The sequence below is a fragment of the Macrotis lagotis genome, chromosome 1 (assembly GCF_037893015.1).
Source record: "Macrotis lagotis isolate mMagLag1 chromosome 1, bilby.v1.9.chrom.fasta, whole genome shotgun sequence".
NCBI classification, from domain to species: domain Eukaryota; kingdom Metazoa; phylum Chordata; class Mammalia; order Peramelemorphia; family Peramelidae; genus Macrotis; species Macrotis lagotis.
Window position 1 is genome coordinate 508296057 of NC_133658.1, and position 18147 is coordinate 508314203.

The 18147-nt window shown below is 39.6% G+C and overlaps 1 protein-coding gene across 3 annotated transcripts in view; it reads right to left on the bottom strand.

Annotated features, from left to right (window-relative positions):
• Positions 1–17845, bottom strand: part of EVA1C (eva-1 homolog C) — a 102189-nt gene extending 84344 nt beyond the window's left edge. Inside the window, exon 1 of one of the 3 annotated variants that reach the window (XM_074214113.1) lies at positions 17596–17845. In XM_074214113.1, the coding sequence (XP_074070214.1) occupies positions 17596–17707 (112 nt within the window). In that variant the 5' untranslated portion in view covers positions 17708–17845. The remainder of the gene's footprint in view (positions 1–17595) is intronic. The other 2 variants (XM_074214111.1, XM_074214112.1) reach the window with 2 other exon arrangements.
• Positions 17846–18147: the final 302 nt, after the last annotated feature.

Genomic DNA, 18147 nt, shown 5'->3' on the forward strand with positions numbered 1-18147 from the left:
TGAAATTGATTCAAAATCCAAAAGCTCATACAAGAGCTTAAAAAGGAATTTAAAAACCAAAGAAGAGAGGAACAAGAAATATGGAAAAAAGAAATGAGAGTCATGCAAGAAAATTATGAAAAAATTGACCAAAGAAATCAACTCCATTAAAAGTAAAATTAACCAACTGGAAAAGGAAACACAAAATCTAATTGAAGAAAATAAAACCCTAAAAATTAGAATTGAACAAATAGAAATTACAAGATTCCATCAAACAAAATAAAAAGTCTGAAAAAACTGAAGAAAATGTAAAGGACCCTGTAGAAAAATAAACAATCTGGAAAATAGATCCAGGAGAGATAATTAAGGAATCACCAGACTACTGGAAAACCCACTTAAAAAAAAGAACCTGCAAAACATCATGCAGAAAATTATCAGGGAAAACTGTCCAAATTGACTAGAAAAAGAAGACAATATAGCCATTGAAAGAATATACAGAACCCCTCCAGAAAGAGACCCCAGGATTAAAACTCCAAGGGCTGTTTAGCCAAATTCCAGAACTCTCAAATAAAGGAGAAAATACTGTAAGCAGCAAAAAAAATTTAAATAAAAAGGAAAATGTGGCACTAGGTAGCACAGTGGATAGAGCACCAGCCCTGGATTCAGGAGTACCTGAGTTCAAATGTGGCCTCAGACACTTAATAATTACCTAGCTGTGTGGCCTTGGGCAAACCACTTAACCCCATTGCCTTGCAAAAACATAAAAAATAAAAGCAAGCCAACAAATGAATGAATGAATAGATAGATAGATAGATAGATAGATAGATAGATAGATAGATAGATAGATAGATGTATAAATAAACAAACAAACAAACAAATAAATAAATGCAAAGAAAACACAATCAGATTCATACAGGCCCCATCAACCTCAACACTGAAAGACTGCAGGACCTGGAGTACCATACATCTGGGTCCTGGGATTACAACCAAGAATTTAGTACCCTGCAAAATGCAGCATATACTGTCAGAGGAAAAGACAGATGTTAAATGAAATAAAGGACTTCCAAAATTTCCTGACAAAAAGACGAGAAATGAATAGAGAATTCAATCACTAAATACATGACTCAAGAGAAGCATAAAAGGGTAAATTAAAAGGGGAAGGAAAAACAAAACAAAATAAAACAAATAGTAGTCAAGACCATTAAATTATATGTAACCCTAAAAGGGAAGATATGACACATATAACTCTTGAGAAATATACTTCTCTTAGAATAATTAAAGGATTGAATATACCATATTTCCCCATGTATAGGAGGCACACTCTTTCGAAAAATTTGGGATCTAAAAACTGGGAAGGTTTTATACAGTGGTTGTAGATTTTTTACTTGCATTTCCCACTTTTTCCAAACTTCTTGTCTTTGCGAAAACATTTTGCCATGTTTTGTCCAGAAATGGCTCAGAAAAGATTTTCATACAGTGCTGAATTCAAGTTAAAAGTGATTCAGTTTGCAAAAGTGAATGGAAATCCTGCTGCTGAAGGTAAGTTTGGTCCTCCTCCACCGAGAAAACAATATGAGACTGGCTACAGGAAGAACACTTACTGAAAATACTACAGCAGAAGACAGCCATGAAAGGCAAGTCAACAAACTATCTTGATTTAGAGAGGAATTGAAAAGATGGATTGAAGAGCAAAGGGCCATTGGAATTCCTGTGTCCACAAAGATGGTTCAACAAGAGGCAGGAAGAATTGCTGATGAAAAAGAAGTGACTGATTTTAAAGGAGGATACAAATGGTGCTTCAGGTTCATGAAACCGAATGCACTATAAGTATGCATCCATACACCAGACTTGTCCAAAATATGCCTGAAAACTATGAGCAGAAGATCCTTGAATTTCATTTTGTCATTCAATGTCAGAAGATACATCAGTTTGAATTGGGACAGATTGCAAATATGGACAAAGTCCCCCTTCAATTTGATGTCCCAAGTAACAGAACTGTTGATAAGAAGGGTGTGAAAACTGTAATTGTGAAGACAAGTGGACATGAAAAGAGCCATTATACAATTGTTTTAGCTTGTGCTGAAGGAACCAAGCTGCCTACTATGTTGATTTTCAAATGCAAAACAATGCTAAAAGAAGACATTCCTTGAGGAATCTACATTCATGATAAGGGTTGGATGGATCAGGATGGGATGAAGATCTGGTTCGAGAAAGTTTGGAGCATAAGACCAGGTGGGTTCTTATACAAACCTGCCCTATTGGTCCTTGATCAGTTCAGGGCATATATAGCAACAAATACAAAGACTGTTGCAGAGCAAAAACAAAATTTGCTGTCATCCCTGGAGGCTTGACATCCCAGCTCCAACCACTTGATGTCAGCATTAACAAACCCTTCAAAGTTGCCATGAGAGACAAATGAACCAATGGATGAAGTCTTCTGGAGACAATCTGACATCAGGAGGAATAGTAAAGAAACCAACTATAGGAGAAATTTGTATCTGGGTGAAAAGATCCTGATATAATATCAGGATTGAGAATGATGTCAAGTCATTTAAAAAATGTGGTATTTCAAATATCATAGATGGAACTGAGGATGAGGCAATGTATGAAGACAGTGATTCATCATCAGATGAGGGCAAGCTAATGGATGGGAGTTTTGACAATGATAAGGAGTTGTATGAATTTTATGATGAATAAAATGAGTACAATAACTTTAATACTTTTTTTCAAATTTCATGTCTCAAAATTAAGGTGCATCATACACATGAAGAAATATGGTAATTGAAGAAATTGGACTTAGAAGATAGAGATATGGTTGGATCTAGTCTCTCCATTAAAGAGGTCCATGATGACATCACTATGTTTGAGACAAAAAACCCTGATGAAAAAATCAGTTGTTTACTCTAAACTCAAGTGTCTCAGTATCCTTTGACCTGCTCACAAAGCTTAACACTTTCTCTGATGAAGACATCATAAGCTGGGCAATCCTGAGTCAATGTCTCTTATAAATTATAATCAATTATTAAGTTATTAAGTGAGATATTCAGAGTTCCCAGTACTCAGAGTCCTTTGAAATTCTTACAGTTAATTAAATCAGGGTTGGACTTAATCCATACTTTACTTAGCAAAGGATTAAGTACCCTAAATTGGGGGGGGGGGGGAATGTGGGAGAAAATATGCTTGATGAGAGGGGAACAAATATTTGGTGAAATGATTTGTCTTTCAATGATACTTTGGCTCATGAGGTTTGTGTATTTTGAAGGTCCTTGAAAAGGGAGTAAGGTTAAAAAATGATTATAATTTGATGTAATTCAAGACTCTTGAAAAGTGTACTTCTAATGAGACAAAAGAGGGGAGAGTACTTGGTGACTTTGAGGCAATGCTGCTCATCAAACAATCAAGCAATCAATCAATCTGTAATGATATTTTGATAATATCTGAGCTTATCAAGCAATCAATTAATCAAGGTATAATTGATGATAATTAATAGTACTTGAGAGATACACCAGGTAAAGAGGCATAAAGGGAAAGAAGGGAGGGTGTGAACACTGAGCAAATTCTATTCAATAGATTTGGCCCAGAGAAGGAATACCATTCATCCCCACTTAGGTTTAAAAATCTATCCTACTCTACAGGGTGGGGGGTAGAGTTGGGGAGAAGGGAGAAGGGACTGAGAAAATGTAAGGTAAAGATAAAAGTGTAAATAAACTGAAAGTTAAATTTTAAAAGAAAAGTTAAAAGGGAAAGGGAGTAAACCTTTGGTGAGGAAGAATAAGAGGAAAGGAATGAGGGAAAATATAGATAGGGAAAGATAGCATGGAGGGAAATACAGAATTAATAATCTTAACTGTAATTGTGAATGGGATGAACTGATTCATAAAACAGAAGCAGATAGCGGAATGAATTAAAAACCAGAATCCTACAATATGTTATTTACAAGAAACACATCCGAAGCTGAGGGATACACACAGGGTAAAGGTAAAAGAATAGAACAAAATATATTATACTTCAGCTGAAGCATTTCTAGGGCCAATCCTAGACCTTGGTATTTATCAGGAGAACCTGAACTAAATTACTAAAACACAATGTTTGCCTGAAGAGTCTGCATTTTAAATCAAGAGGCATATTCATCTCTCCTTCCTTGGACCATCACCTAACTACTCATTTGAAGTTCTCCTGCCTTCTCTCCCTCTTCCCCTTAGCCTTCTACCACATAAACAATTACACATAAACATCAGTTAATATGCATTGTCCAATATCACAGCAGATCTTCAAAGTCAGAGGACAAAGCAAAAGGAATATACTGTAAAGACTGGTCCATTGGGATCCACCCCTCTATACATAAGATTGTTTCCAGTGTAATAAAACTTTTATTTGGTGTAAGCCACACCAAAAAAAAAAAAAAATCGGGGGGTAGCGATCCTGAGCTCAGATTAAGCAAAAGCAAAAATAGATATCATTAAAAGAGATAAGGAAGGAAATTACATCTTAAAAGGCACCAAAGGTAATGGAGCTATATCATAATTAAACATGTATGTACCTAGTGGCATAGCATCCAAATTCCTAGAGGAAAATTACAAGGAGACAAAGACAGACAGCAAAACTTTAATAATGAGGAACCTCAATCTCCCTCTCCCAGATCTAGATAAATCTAACCACAAAATAAACAAGAAGGAAGTTAAGAGGGTGAATGAAATCTTAGAAAATTTAGATAAGATAGACCTCTATAGAAAATTTAATGGGGATAGAAAAGAATATACCTTTTTCTCAGTAGGACATGGCACTTTTACCAAAATTAACCATGTACAAGAGCACAAAAATCTTATAATCAAATGCAGAGAGGCAGAAATAATAAATGCATACACGTCTCAGACAATGATATAATAAAAATTACATGTAATAAAGGGTCACCAGAAGATAAACCAAAAACTAATTAGAAGGGTGGCTAGGTGGCACAGTGGATAGAGCACCAGTCCTGGAGTCAGGAGTACCTGGGTTCAAATCTGGCCTCAGACACTTAATAATTACCTAGCCATGTGGCCTTGGGCAAGCCACTTAACCCCGTTTGCCTTGCAAAAACCTAAAATAAATAAATAAATGAAATAACTGAGGACAACATTAAATACTTGGGAATCTACCTCCCAAGACAAACTCAGAAACTGTATGAACACAATTATAAAGCACTTCTCACCCAAATAAAGTCAGATCTAAATAACTGGAAAAATGTTCATGGTTAGGTTGAGCTAATAAAATAAAAATAAAATTCTACCCAAATTAAATTACTTATTCAGTTCCATACCAATCAAACTATCAAATAATTAACTTACTGAACTAGAAAAAAATAGTAACGAAATTCATCTTGAGCAACAAAAGATCAAGAATAGCAAGGAAACTGATGAAAAAATGTAAATGAAAATGACCCAGCTCTCTAAAACTATACTATAAGGCAGCAGTCATCAAAACTGCCTGGTACTAGATGAGAAATAAGAGTGAAAGATCAGTGGATTAGGATAGGTTCGAAAGTAAATGACTATAGTAATCTACTGTTTGACAATCCCAAAGACATCAGTTTATGAGATTAAAAACTCACTATTTGACAAAAATTGTTGAGAAACTGGAAAATAGTATCATAAAACTAGGCATAAACCCACATCTCACACCCTACGCCAAAATTAGGTGAAAATGGGTACAGGATTTAGACATAAAGGGAGACATCATAGATAAATTAATAGACCGAGAAATATTCTATCAGATCTATGGAAAGGGGACAAATGTATGTACAAACAAGAAAAAGAGTACATTATAAACTGCAAAATGAATGATTTTGACTATATTAAATTAAAAATATTTTGCCCTAATAAAATAAAAAAACCATTACTTGACCCATACTCCAAAGAGATTAAAGAAAAGCAAAAAAAAAAAGATAGAAAAGAAAAAATTTTGCAGCAGCCATTTTAATAGTGGCAAAGAATTATCCATAAATTAGGAAATGGTGAATATAATAGAATTCTATTGTGCCATAAGAAATGACAATAGGTATGACTTCATAGAAACCTGGGAATACTTCTATGAACTGATGAGGAATGAAGTAAAGAAGACCAGCAGAATAATTTGTAGAACAATAACATTATGAAGACGAACAACAGAAAGACTTAAGAACTCTGATCAGTGAAATGACAAGGCAAGATTCTGGAAGACTATTGATAAATCATTCTACCCACCTTGTGAAAGCAATAAGAGATTCAAGATACTGAATGATATATTGGAAATAATCAATGTGAAGATTTGTTTTTGTTTGGCTATACATATTTATTATTTTTTTTCTTTTTTCCAATGAGGGTTGAGTGAAAGAGAATAGGAAAATAAATTCTTGTTAATTATTTAAAAATTCAAAATACTATTTAAAAAATACTAGTTCAGCTTGACTGGAAAATAGAGTTTATAAAATAAAGTAATGTGAATTAAGGTTGGAAAGATAGGTTAAAGCCAGAAAATTCTGTATTATTTCTGGAAACAACATGGAACAAGATGTTCAAAACCACTGCAAGTTTTTGAACATGGGAATGTGGTTTTAGGAAGATTATTTTGGAAGATATATAAAAGCCTAGAAAGCTGGTGGTACTAGCAACAGAAATAGTTACCATATTTCCCCATGTATAATATGTACCTTAATTTAGGAGCCCAAAATCTGAAAAAAAATGTATTACATAAAGTTATTACACTCAAGTATTTTCATCATGAAATTCATGGACCTTCTACTTGTAGCTTTCAGGCATCTTTTGGGCAAGTCTAGTGCGTGGAGGCATGTTTATAGTTCATTCAGTTTTATGAACCTGATGCACTAATTGTGTCCTCCTTTGAAATCAGTAACTTCCTTTTCATCAGCAATTCTTCTTGCCTCCTGCTGAACCATCTTTGTGAACACAGGAATTCCAATGGCCTTTTGCTCTTCAATCCATCTTTTCAATTCCTCTCTAAATCAAGATATTTTGTTGACTTGCCTTTCATGGCTGCCTTCTGCTGTAGTATTTTCAGTAAGTTTTCTTCTTCCCGTAGCCAGTCTCATATTGTTTTCTCAGTAGAGGAGGACCAAGCTTACCTTCAGCAGCAGGATTTCCATTCACTTTTGCAAACTGGATCACTTTTAACTTGAATTCAGCACTGTAAGAAAATCTTTTCTGAGCCTTTTCTGGGCAGAACATGGCAAAATGTAACCTAATATACCAGTAACGAATGCAAAACAATGAGTGCAAAGACAACAAAGCAGGAAATGCAAGTAAAAAAATCTACAACCACTGTATAAGGCACTCCCAGTTTTCAGACCCCAAATTTTTTGAAAAAGGGTGTGTTATACATAGGGAAATGTGGTAGATTGAGAGAAAAGGCATATTTAGGGTAGAAGACCTAACCTTGGAGTAAATCCCTTTGACAACTGTGTGGAGGTAATGTTGGAGAAGCTTGAAGTAGGGAAACCAAATAGAAAACAACTGAAGTAGTCCAACCAAATCATGATGAGGACTTGAAAGATGGGGGCAACTGTATGAGTGGTGAGGAAGGATGGATGCAAGAGATGTGGACAAAGAACAACTGGTTGGTAACTGGTTGGTATGTGTGTTGGATAAAAGTAAGGAGTCAAGGATGATACCAAAGCTGAGCGCCTGGCTGACTGAAAGGATAGTGGTATCCTAAGCAATAATAGGAAAGTCTGTAACAAAATGAGTTTTAGGGAAAAGATGAGTTCTGTTCTAGGAAAACTATAACGCATTTGGTTTGAAACATCCATGGGAAGTTTCTAATAGGTTTGAGCTCAGGAGAGAGACTAGAGCAAAATATACAAATTTGAGAGTAATGGACCTAATCAGATCTAAATGAGACATCATATGAGTGACAACAGAGGAAAAAAAAGAAGATTCTGGAAAGAGCAGCTATGTGGTGCAGTGGATAGAAAACAGGCCACAGTGTCAGGAAAACCAGAGTTTGAATCCAGCCTTAGACACTTAATACTTACTAGACTTGGACAAGTCACTTAACTCTGATTGCCTTGCATCCAGGACAATCTCCAGTTGTGTTCACTCATATTTGACCACTGGACCCAGACAGATGGCTCTGGAAGAGAATGTGGGGCTGGTAACTCAGCACATCACCTCCCCATTCAAAACCAGTTCATGTGCTTGTCATGGCATCACTTCCTGGATGTCAAGGTCTTTGAAAATGAAGGCCAAACATTATCATCATCATCATGAAATGAATAATGAATATGCAATAGAAAATGGTGAAGGAGTTGTCAGGAGAATCAGAATCAGTAAGGAATCAGTATAGGACAAGAGAGTGATTAATAATATCAAATGCTGAAGAAAAGTAAAAAAGGATGAGAATTAAGAATCCATTAGAGCTGGAAATTAAGAGATCATTGGTAACATCTCGAAATGTTGAGAACATCAGCAGACTTGTTCAGGCTAAAATATAGAAGAGATAGTGTCCTGGCTATGCTTGTAATAGGAAGGGTGAGTCTGAGCAAGAGATCTGACCCACTTGAGGAAATTAAGGGTGTTTGATTTTAGCAGTCCTTTTGTATCTTAAAGGATCAGAAAACTCTACTGGGGACTGACAGAAACAATGAAATAGTCCCAAGAACGGTCATGAGGCTTTTTATACACCCACTCATGTAGACAGGCAAATTAAAGAAAAAGACAGTTTGTTTTTTGTTAGGCTATGGGGTTAAGTGACTTACCCAAGGTCACACAGCCAAGTAAGTATTAAATGTTTGAGTCTGGACTTGAACTCAGGTCCTTCTGCCTCTGGGGCTGGTGCTCTATCTATATAGAGTTCAAAGCAGCAAAGAAGGGAAGATTTCTCATACCTTCCCATACAATGGCATCTTGTAGTAGAAGCATGAAACAATAAAAGATATGTTTATACTCAATATGAGAGGGGAATTCAAGGATATTGCTTTCATTTTTTTTGTTAGGTTTCTTTTTTTTTTTTTTGCAAGGCAAATGAGGTTAAGTGGTTTGCCCAAGGTCACACAGCCAGGTAATTATTAAGTGTCTGAGGCCAGATTTGAACTCAGGTACTCCTGACTCCAGGGTCGGTTCTCTATACACTGTACTACCTAGCTGCCCAAGGATATTGCTTTCTAAAATCTAAGTTTGTCAAGAGAGGGAGGGAAAGGGAGGAAGGGAGAGAGAGAGAGAGAGAGAGAGAGAGAGAGAGAGAGAGAGAGAGAGAGAGACAGAGAGAGACAGAGAGAGACAGAGAGAGACAGAAAGAGACAGAGAGAGACAGAGAGAGAAAGAGAGAGACAGAGAGAGAAAGAGAGAAAGAAGAGAGACAGAGAGACAGACAGACAGAGCAACTGAGAAGACATTCCACTTGATCCTTAGATAAAAGTTCTAGTTTTTTGTGCTTAGTCAGAATTCAGTTTAGCCAGCACCAAGGAAATTGTGACTAACTGGCCAAGCTAAATTCAATAAAGCAATACAACTAGTCTCAGGTAGGAAGGGGCTAATGTGGGACTCAAAAAGTACTCAAAGTAGAATACTCCTGCCTCCAGGGAGGCTTAACTAGAAAGTGAAAGGGGGAAATAGTCAAATAGTCAATAAACATTAAACTCCTACTAGGTGAAAGGACTAAATTAAGAACTAGGGCTACAAAAAGAAGACAAACCCTTCACCAAGAGCTCACAATTTAATGGAGGAAACAACAAGCAAATAGATATGTACAAATAAAATTTATATAGGATTAATAGGAAATAATTGAGAGGGAAGATACTAGAAGGGAAAAGGGTTGGGAAAAGCTTCCTGTAGAAATGGAATATTAGCTGGGACTTCAAGGAAGTCATGAGAGTTAGCAGGCAAAGATGAGAAGGGTGACAGCCCATCTTGTTTGTGCAAAAATGACCAGCATCCCTGTGTCTATGAGTCTACATAGGGGAAAGTAAGGTGCCAAAAAACTGGAAATATCCTGAAGAGATCATGAAAAAGGGTAAAAACATCATTTGTACAAAATATGCATAGTAGCCCTGTTTGTGGTGGCAAAGAAATTGAATGAATGTTCATCAATTGGGGAATGGCTGAACAAATTGTGGTATATGTGTGTAATGGAACACCATTGTTCTATTAGAAACCAGGAGGGATGGGAACTCAGAGAAACCTGGAAGTATTTGCATGAACTGATGCTGAGCAAGATGAGCAGAACCAGAAGAACACTGTACACCCTAACAACAACATGGGGGCAATGATCAACCTTAATGGACTTGCTCATTTCATCAGTGCAACAATCAGGGAACAATTTTAGGGTATTTGCAATGAAGAATATCATCTGTATCCAAAGAAAGAATTGTGGAATTTAAACAAAGACCAAAGACTATTACCTTCAATTTGAAACAAAAAAGTTATTATTATGTACTACATAATATTGCCATCTCTTTTATTTTATTTTTTCCTTAAGGACACAATTTCTCTCTCAACACATTCAATTTTGATCAATGTATAGAAACAATGTAAAGACTATCAGACTGCCTTCTGTGGGGGGTGGGGAAGGGAAGTGAGATTGGGGGGAAAATTATAAAATTAAAAAAAAAATTTTAAAAAAAGACTGGAAATATAGGAGGGTCCTAGGATCCTGTAAGCAATAGGGAGCCACTGGAGTTTATTGAGTAGGGAAGGGTCTTGGTGGGAACTGTGCTTTAAGAAAATCACTTTGGGGGTTGAATGGAGAATGATTTGGAGGGGAGAGACTTGAGATAGTCAAACTCAGGTTGCTGGAATATTGATGATGTGATGATGATGTTTGTCCTTAAGACCATGACATCAGGGGAGGTGAAGTCATGACAAACACATGAATTGGATTTTGAGTTAAAGGGATGCTGAGCTAAGTCACCAGCCTCATTTTCTCCTCTAGAGTCATCTGAGCCCAGGGGCCAGATTAGAATCAGAATGACTGGGGATGGTCTCGGATTCAAGGCAATCAGGATTAAGTGACTTGCCCAAGATCACACAGCTAATAAGTGGCAAGTGTCTGAAGTTCAGTGCAATAATCTAGACATAAGATGAACCACAAGAGTAGTCCAGCAGCCAAAAAGAATTCTACACTACTGGGAATTTTCACCCAGGATAATTTGTATTCTTAGAACAGTGTGTGTGTGTGTGGGGGGGGGGATCTCAGCCCCCCCCCACTACCTGTTGGAAAAGTATTACATGCTCTAGGAACTCACTTGGTATCATTTTTGAACTCTAAGAACAAAAGGTAATTTCTCCATCCCCCACTCCTATTTCCATTTTCTTATCGCTTAAATATATTTTCTAATTCTTTTTTGATTGGGGCAAGTTTTACATCTACAAAGACAAATGACAACTTTTGAGAATTTTGTATATAGTTTCTTTATTGAACGAGTATAACTATTTATTTGGAAATTAATATAATTTCCAGGCTCAAATATAACAGAAGTGTATGTCTCTGGGAAACAAGTGCCTAAATCCAGTGTTCAAGAAAATTCAAGAACAAGATTGCAAGATGCTCCTGCTTATGAGGGAAGCAAAAAAAAAAAATCTCCTCCCTATTCTCTTGCTGATACTTTTAGAAGAGATCCTAAGAACTCATTGTCTTCAATAGGATCAGTTTCACTAATTTAAAACTCCCAGTCTGAGCAGTTTGCCCAAAATCAATGGAAGGGTGCATAAAATGCACCTTGGGGCAAATCTATTGTCCTTTCATATGCAGCCAATGTACTCAAAATCAAAATTTGACACTTAATTTTATCAGTCAGATGACTAGATCTAATTGATCTGGGATTTCCCAATCAGCTCCTGCTACATTAAGTATCCTTTGCTTGGCCCTGAAAAAAAAAAAACAACAGTACTACCACCTAGAAACTTTTCTTTGAGTTAGAAGGAACCTTTTCTGCAAAATGAGAGCCTCAATAATCATACTGTCCCCTGTCTACTATACTGAATGAACTAGGGCAAAATTGAATCAGTCAAGAAACCTATTTTGTATTGTGCCCTGTTCTAAGCAGTGGTGATATAGAGACTAATGAATCAGTTTCTGTCTTCAAGGAACTTAAATTCTAAAGGATAAGTATACCTAAACATATGCAAAAACATATACAAATAAATACATATTATTTCACTTCCATCTCATAACAACCCCAGAAAGAAAGCAAGTAAAGTCGTTATTCCCATTTTGATGATGTGATGTTTGTCCTTCCTTCTCCAAGAAGACCATGACATCAGGGAGGTGATGCCATGACAAGCACATGAATTGGATTTGTGTGAGGGGAGCTGGGCTAAGTCACCAGCCTAACTTTCCCCTCCAATCATCTAGGTTCAGAGGCCAGCTATAAACCAGGACAACTGGAGATGGTCCTGGAAGTGAAGCAATCAGATATAAATGCCTTGCCCTTAGCTAGTGTCTGAGGCTAGATTTGAACTCCAGTCCTTCTGACTCCAATGCCAGTGCTCTATCCACTGCACTAATTTGACAGTTGAGGAAACTGAGGCAAATAAAATTATTTGCTCATGGTCACCTTGCTAGTAAATACCTAAGGCCACATTTGGATTCAGGGCTAGGACATGATCCACTGCATCATTTAGCTACATCTATGTAAAAAAGGGTAATATATAATATGATTGGAACAATAGCTTAGAGCACAGATTTGAAGAACTTTAAATGGCCAAAGAGATTGTTTTTAATCTTAGAATAAATAAGATGTCTCTAGTTTAATGAGAACATGAGTGTCATAGTCAAATCCCTGTTTTAGGAATATCATTTTCACATGTGTGTGGAAGATAGCCATGTTATGCTGGAGAGGGAAGACATATGAAGCTGAGAGATAGAAAGGATACTGAATAGTCCAGGGGAAGAGAAGATGAGAGCCTGAAGTGTAAGTGGTGTCCATGTGACTGGAGAGAAGTGGACAGCTATGAGAGATGTTGTGGATGTTAAATTGACAAGATCTGGCAACTACCTGGAGAGAAGAGTGAAGATTGAGGACCATCTTTACTATAATTTATCTGCATTCAGTTAAGGGGGGGCACAGAAATTACACTCTGTTTGAGGAAGGGAAAAGAGAATCTGGAAAAACTCTCCTCCCAGAGCAACCACAATCTCACTAACTACTTAGAGCTTCAGTAAAGCCAGAGGGAAAAGGAAAGGGATGAGGAGAGGAACATAAGGAAAAGGAAGAAGTCTGCTCCCTCCAAAGGAGAATGGTAATTTAAGTCATCAACTGCTTCCCTTCTTTATGTGCTTATTTTAGGAATTCCAAGCTGGAGATGCTGTCTCAATCTCAGCCTTAAGGAGTGAAAAGTTTAAAAGGGATACCAAAAGGGTGGGTCTTGGTTATCTTTCTCTCTCATGCTATAACTAGGACCCTTCTTCATAGGACTGCTCTCTCAACAGAAAGGATTTTTGGAAATGATGTTAACTTGTCTTAGGGGAAAAGTCAATGAAAAGTTTGGACTTCTTGAGCTCAGTTCTCAGATCAGGAATGCTTTCAAAAGGACAGAATAAGTTTGAGAAGAGGAAAATGGATGAAGTCCAAATACCTCTGAGTATAGGATTAAAGAACAGAAGTACCAATTTTACCTGAAATTCTCTTGGATTCCCTGGGATACATTTTTAATGGAGTGATGAAAGTTTTCTAGTTAACTCTGGCAGCACCTTTATAATATATTTAATGAAGAAAAGTGGGTGTGGGATTTTACATAGGGTCTCAAACCAAACTCAGGAATAGTTACCAGCATGTGAGTCTATGTGGAAAAATCAAGGGGGGGAAATATAAATTAACTGAGTCGGGGGAGGGGCAGAAAGGGGAAAAGGCAGGGAGCTAGAATGTGATGCTAAAATCACCCAAAGCAAGAAAAGCAGGAAAAAAATGTTTCAGCTGACAATCATTGCAGTTTAAGAAAGAATAACAAAAAACAAGAAAAAAACTAGGGAAAGTTCCTTCCAAAAACCTTGCTTTGTTGGATGCTCCACAAAGTTGGTTGTGACCTCTTGACCTTCTGCTGCTGCCTTTTGATGTGATTCTTCCACCTCTGGGGAAAAAAGATAAAGGAGAGGGGCTTGTTCCCTCTGTCCTCCTCCCTCTTCAGACTCCTTTTTTTTTTAATGTAGTCCTTATTTAGCAAAACAAATGTATAAGCAGGTCACAAAGGCCCAGTTATTAGTACAGGGCTCTCTCAGTGGGGAAGGCTGCAAGGTTTCTTTATAGCATGCAACTTAAAAACCCTGCCAAGCTTATAAAAAGGAAACTAGAGGTCCTGCCCTGAAGAATGACTGGAGCTTTGAAGTTCAAGCAGAATTTGCAGTTCTTCAGTCAGAATCAAAACCTTCCCATCCCCAAAAAAACACTCAAATTCTTATCTGAAAACATGGGTATTGGATTTGTGTGAGAGGGGCTGGATCAGAATAGATATTAGATTAGGACAGATCAGGACAATTTCAGGCCTAATCTTATTCCTTGAGGTTTCTACAAATTTTCCCCCTTCCATTTTATTTTCTGGTTGTTTTACATGAATTGCTTTAAAATTTAAATCTACTTTATATGTTTTAGGGAATGAGTTTTCCCACCCACTTCTTGAAGTATATGTAAAACACACACAACTTTTTCGCTTCTCTGAAGATTTCTGAATTGTCCCATTGGATGGAACAAGAGCTGAGAGTATTGCCACCCAGCCTGGGCTGCTAGAGTTTATCTGCTTCAGCCTTAGTCACAGTCTTCCCTGAACCAGCATATATTTCACTCTCAAAGCTGGGATATGATGGAGAGGGAAAATCATTTAGATTTAGATGAAAAAAAAATCACGAGTTTTTTTGCATCATATAGAGCCCTAAGTACCATTTTCAGCACTGGAGTTGAACAGATGAAATGAGGTCTGGGCAAACAACACTAAATTAACCCCTGAATCAACTGACCGAGAAGGAGGGGTTTGGGGAATATAGGGAAGACTGATGCTGACCCATAGGAAAATATCTTGAGAGACACCAGACACTTCCCCATGGGAAGAAAGGGTGGGGCACAGAGGAGGGCCTCTATATCTGGTGTTACTTGGGGAGAATATGAGGAAGGCATCACCAGCAGCTTACTGGTGAAAAAGTTTCTTATTTTAAAATGTTATGATATCTGCTGCTGTTGTCTGAGTTCATGTCTACTCTTTGTACTGTAACTGGTGTTCTTAGTATGTCATTTTAGTAAACAGCTTTGTTTTGAGTTAATTGTGTCTATTGTCTGACATTTACCCAAGGTAAACTCAGCAGTTTAGGAGCAGCTAGGTGCCAGTGGATAGATTGTCAGGTCAGGAGTCAAGACTCTTGTTCAAACCCATTCTAGCTGTGTGACCCTGGACAAGTCATTTACCCTTGTTTGCCTCCATTTCTCATCTGTAAAATGATCTGGAGAAGGAAATGACAAACCACTCCAGTATCTTTACCAAGAAAATCCCAAATGAGATCATGAAGAATAGGACAAGACTGAAAAATGACACCACAATAACAAACTCCCCAGTGGGGGGCTCATGTATTATATTCAAAGAGGATAGACAAACAGACTAATAATATTGAATGCAGATAGGAGTAGTCACTATGTTGACAGTCAATAAATATCTTTTACTCCTATATGCTAAACATTGTGGTAAGTGCTGGGGATTCAAAGGAAGGTAATAGACTGTCTCTACTCTTGAGGAGGTCACACTCTAATAGGACAGACAACACAAAAATGATTCCTTGGAAACCTGTCTGTGTGTATGTGTGTGTGTGTGCCCAGTTGGAGGGGCTGAGGACTCCTGTAACCCCCCCCCATTCCTTTTGTATGTATTTTGGGGGCTGTATCTGTCTAGGGAGTATAAGTCTCTGCTCCTTGCCTCAAACTGTGTAACTCTCCAAACTGTTCCATGTTGGTTGCATGTTTCCTAATGAGTAGAAAACTTTGCTGAAAGAGATGGGATGGATAAAGAAGAAAGATCTCTGCCTTCCAACCTTCTAATGGAATCACTGAGTTCATATTCTACAAAGCTGCCCCCTATCTTGAACTCTCCAACTGTCCCCAGGTTTGGCAGGCTTTGTTTTTTAAAGCTCACCAGGGACATAACCAATCTTTTCTCCAACTGATGGCCAAGCTCCCCTTTGGATTCACTCAGACCTTTTTCACACACTGTAAAGGAATAAACACTGTACTCTATTGACAAATATGGAATGTGTCCCTTACTTTCTGTGAAGACCTCAGCTAGCTGGGGGAGAAGGGAAACAAATCTATTCTCTCTCAACATACTTCTTTGGAGTCTTTCCACACTGCTGAAAGAGTGAATGTGCTATAAAAAAAAACTAATGTAATAGGCTTTTAAAGTGCTCAGGCTTTTCAAATCATTATTTCAATTTCTGTACCCTTGAAATTTTGGCTGCCTTTATCAAAACTCTCATCATAGCACTCCAGTAATGGCTCTGACAGGATGGATTCTCTATTTTCATTTTCTATTCTCTTCAATATACACTTTCTGTAGTGAATTTGACAATCATTATGATTCAAAACTTTATAGCTCTCCTATAAAAATAATTTTTTTCTGCCATTAGTTTGATGATATGGAAAAAAACCCCACCAAGATAGTAATCTTCACTTGGAATCTATGAGAACAATCTAAGGATGGAGACCCAGTTTACCTAAAAGATTTGTCCAGTTTCAATTCTGTCATCACCGCGGGCTGATTAGCTCTGCCACCTATGTATTTTTAAACTTAAGTGCTTACCCTAGCTCAAGCCAGCGACAGGAGCAGAACTTTTTTTTTTTGCAACTAAGAGGTTTTTTTTTTAAGTCAATAATTCTTGAAAAAATACGCGGTACACTTTGCCAAGCCATTTAGCGACGCTATCTTGCCTTTTCTGTTTGATTTTGAGGGCCGTGGCTTTCTTGCCAAATAGGCATCTCTTGGCTTCCTCAGCCAGGGTTACTGCCACGTGGGAACATTAAGTTGGTATTAAATATTCAAAGCGAAGAATCACCGGCCCGAGTTCTCTCACTTAACAATGACACATTCTCTCCAAGTAAATAAGATCTCCAAGCCTAGACTTCCAGCGCACAGTCAGGTCCTCCGGGGTGTTCTGTCCCCCGCCGCCGGGCCTTGGCTCTGGACCGAGGCTGTCACCCAGCCCTCCGCCAGGCTCGGGCGCTTCTGGCTCCGCTTTGGCGGAGCGGCTCAGCCCCCGAAGCCCCCAGACCCAGCCCCGCGGTCCAAGCGCTCGGCCTCGGCGGCCGTTGCTGCCCCTTAGGTGCTAATGATGCCCCCTGCCCTGCCCTGCCCCTCTGCCCCGAGACAGAGTCGGACCCCGGCTGCAGGGCTTGACAGAGACGCCCCCGCCCCCTCCCCGACTCTCCCCGTAATGGGCCACGGCCGTGAACTTCCTAAAATGGGTCTCCGCGGCCCCGGGCTGGCGCCGCTCTCGGTCCGGCTCCGCTTCTGTCCTCCGTGGCAGCGAGGGGGCCGGGGCTCTTCCCGGCCAACAGAGGCAGGCTTTCTGGGTTGCAGGGACCCCGGAGCGCCCCCCCGCGCCCCCCCCCGGCCCACCTGCGGCTCCGAGGGAGGCAGGTGGCCGCAGAATGACAGGGCGGAGCGCGCCTCTTACCGGAGAAGTCGGCCAGGCCGGCGGTCTCCTTGGCGCACACCAGGAAGGTGCAGCAGAAGAGGCGAAGCAGGAGCCCGGGCTCTCCCCGCCGCCCCCGGAGCCGCCGGGACATGGTGCGGGGCGAGCGGAGAGTGGGAGCCGGCGCGGGGAGGGCGGGCCGCCGCGGGGGGCGGGTCACATGGCGGGAGGGCCGGGGGCCAGCCGCTCCCCTCCCAGCCCCCTCGGGCTCGCCCCCCCGCCGGCGCGGGACCCTCCCTCCTCACTTCGGGCCCGGCCGGGGCTCCGAGACAAGGGGGCCCCGGGGAGCCGCGCACCGCACTTCCTCGGGAGGAAAAAGCAGCGACTGGCCGCCGGGCGAGAGGAGAGGAAGGGCGGGGGGGCAAGAGGAGGAGGAGGAGCAGATGCGGGGTTTCTAAAGCAGAGGAAAAAGGAAAGAACTGCTTCGACTGAGCAGCTGAAGCGAAGCCGCGCCAGGAGCGCCCCGGGCCCGGGCCCCCCTTCCCTCCGAGGGGGCGCAGCCCCGGCCAGCCCAGCGCGCCCCGTCTCCAGTTG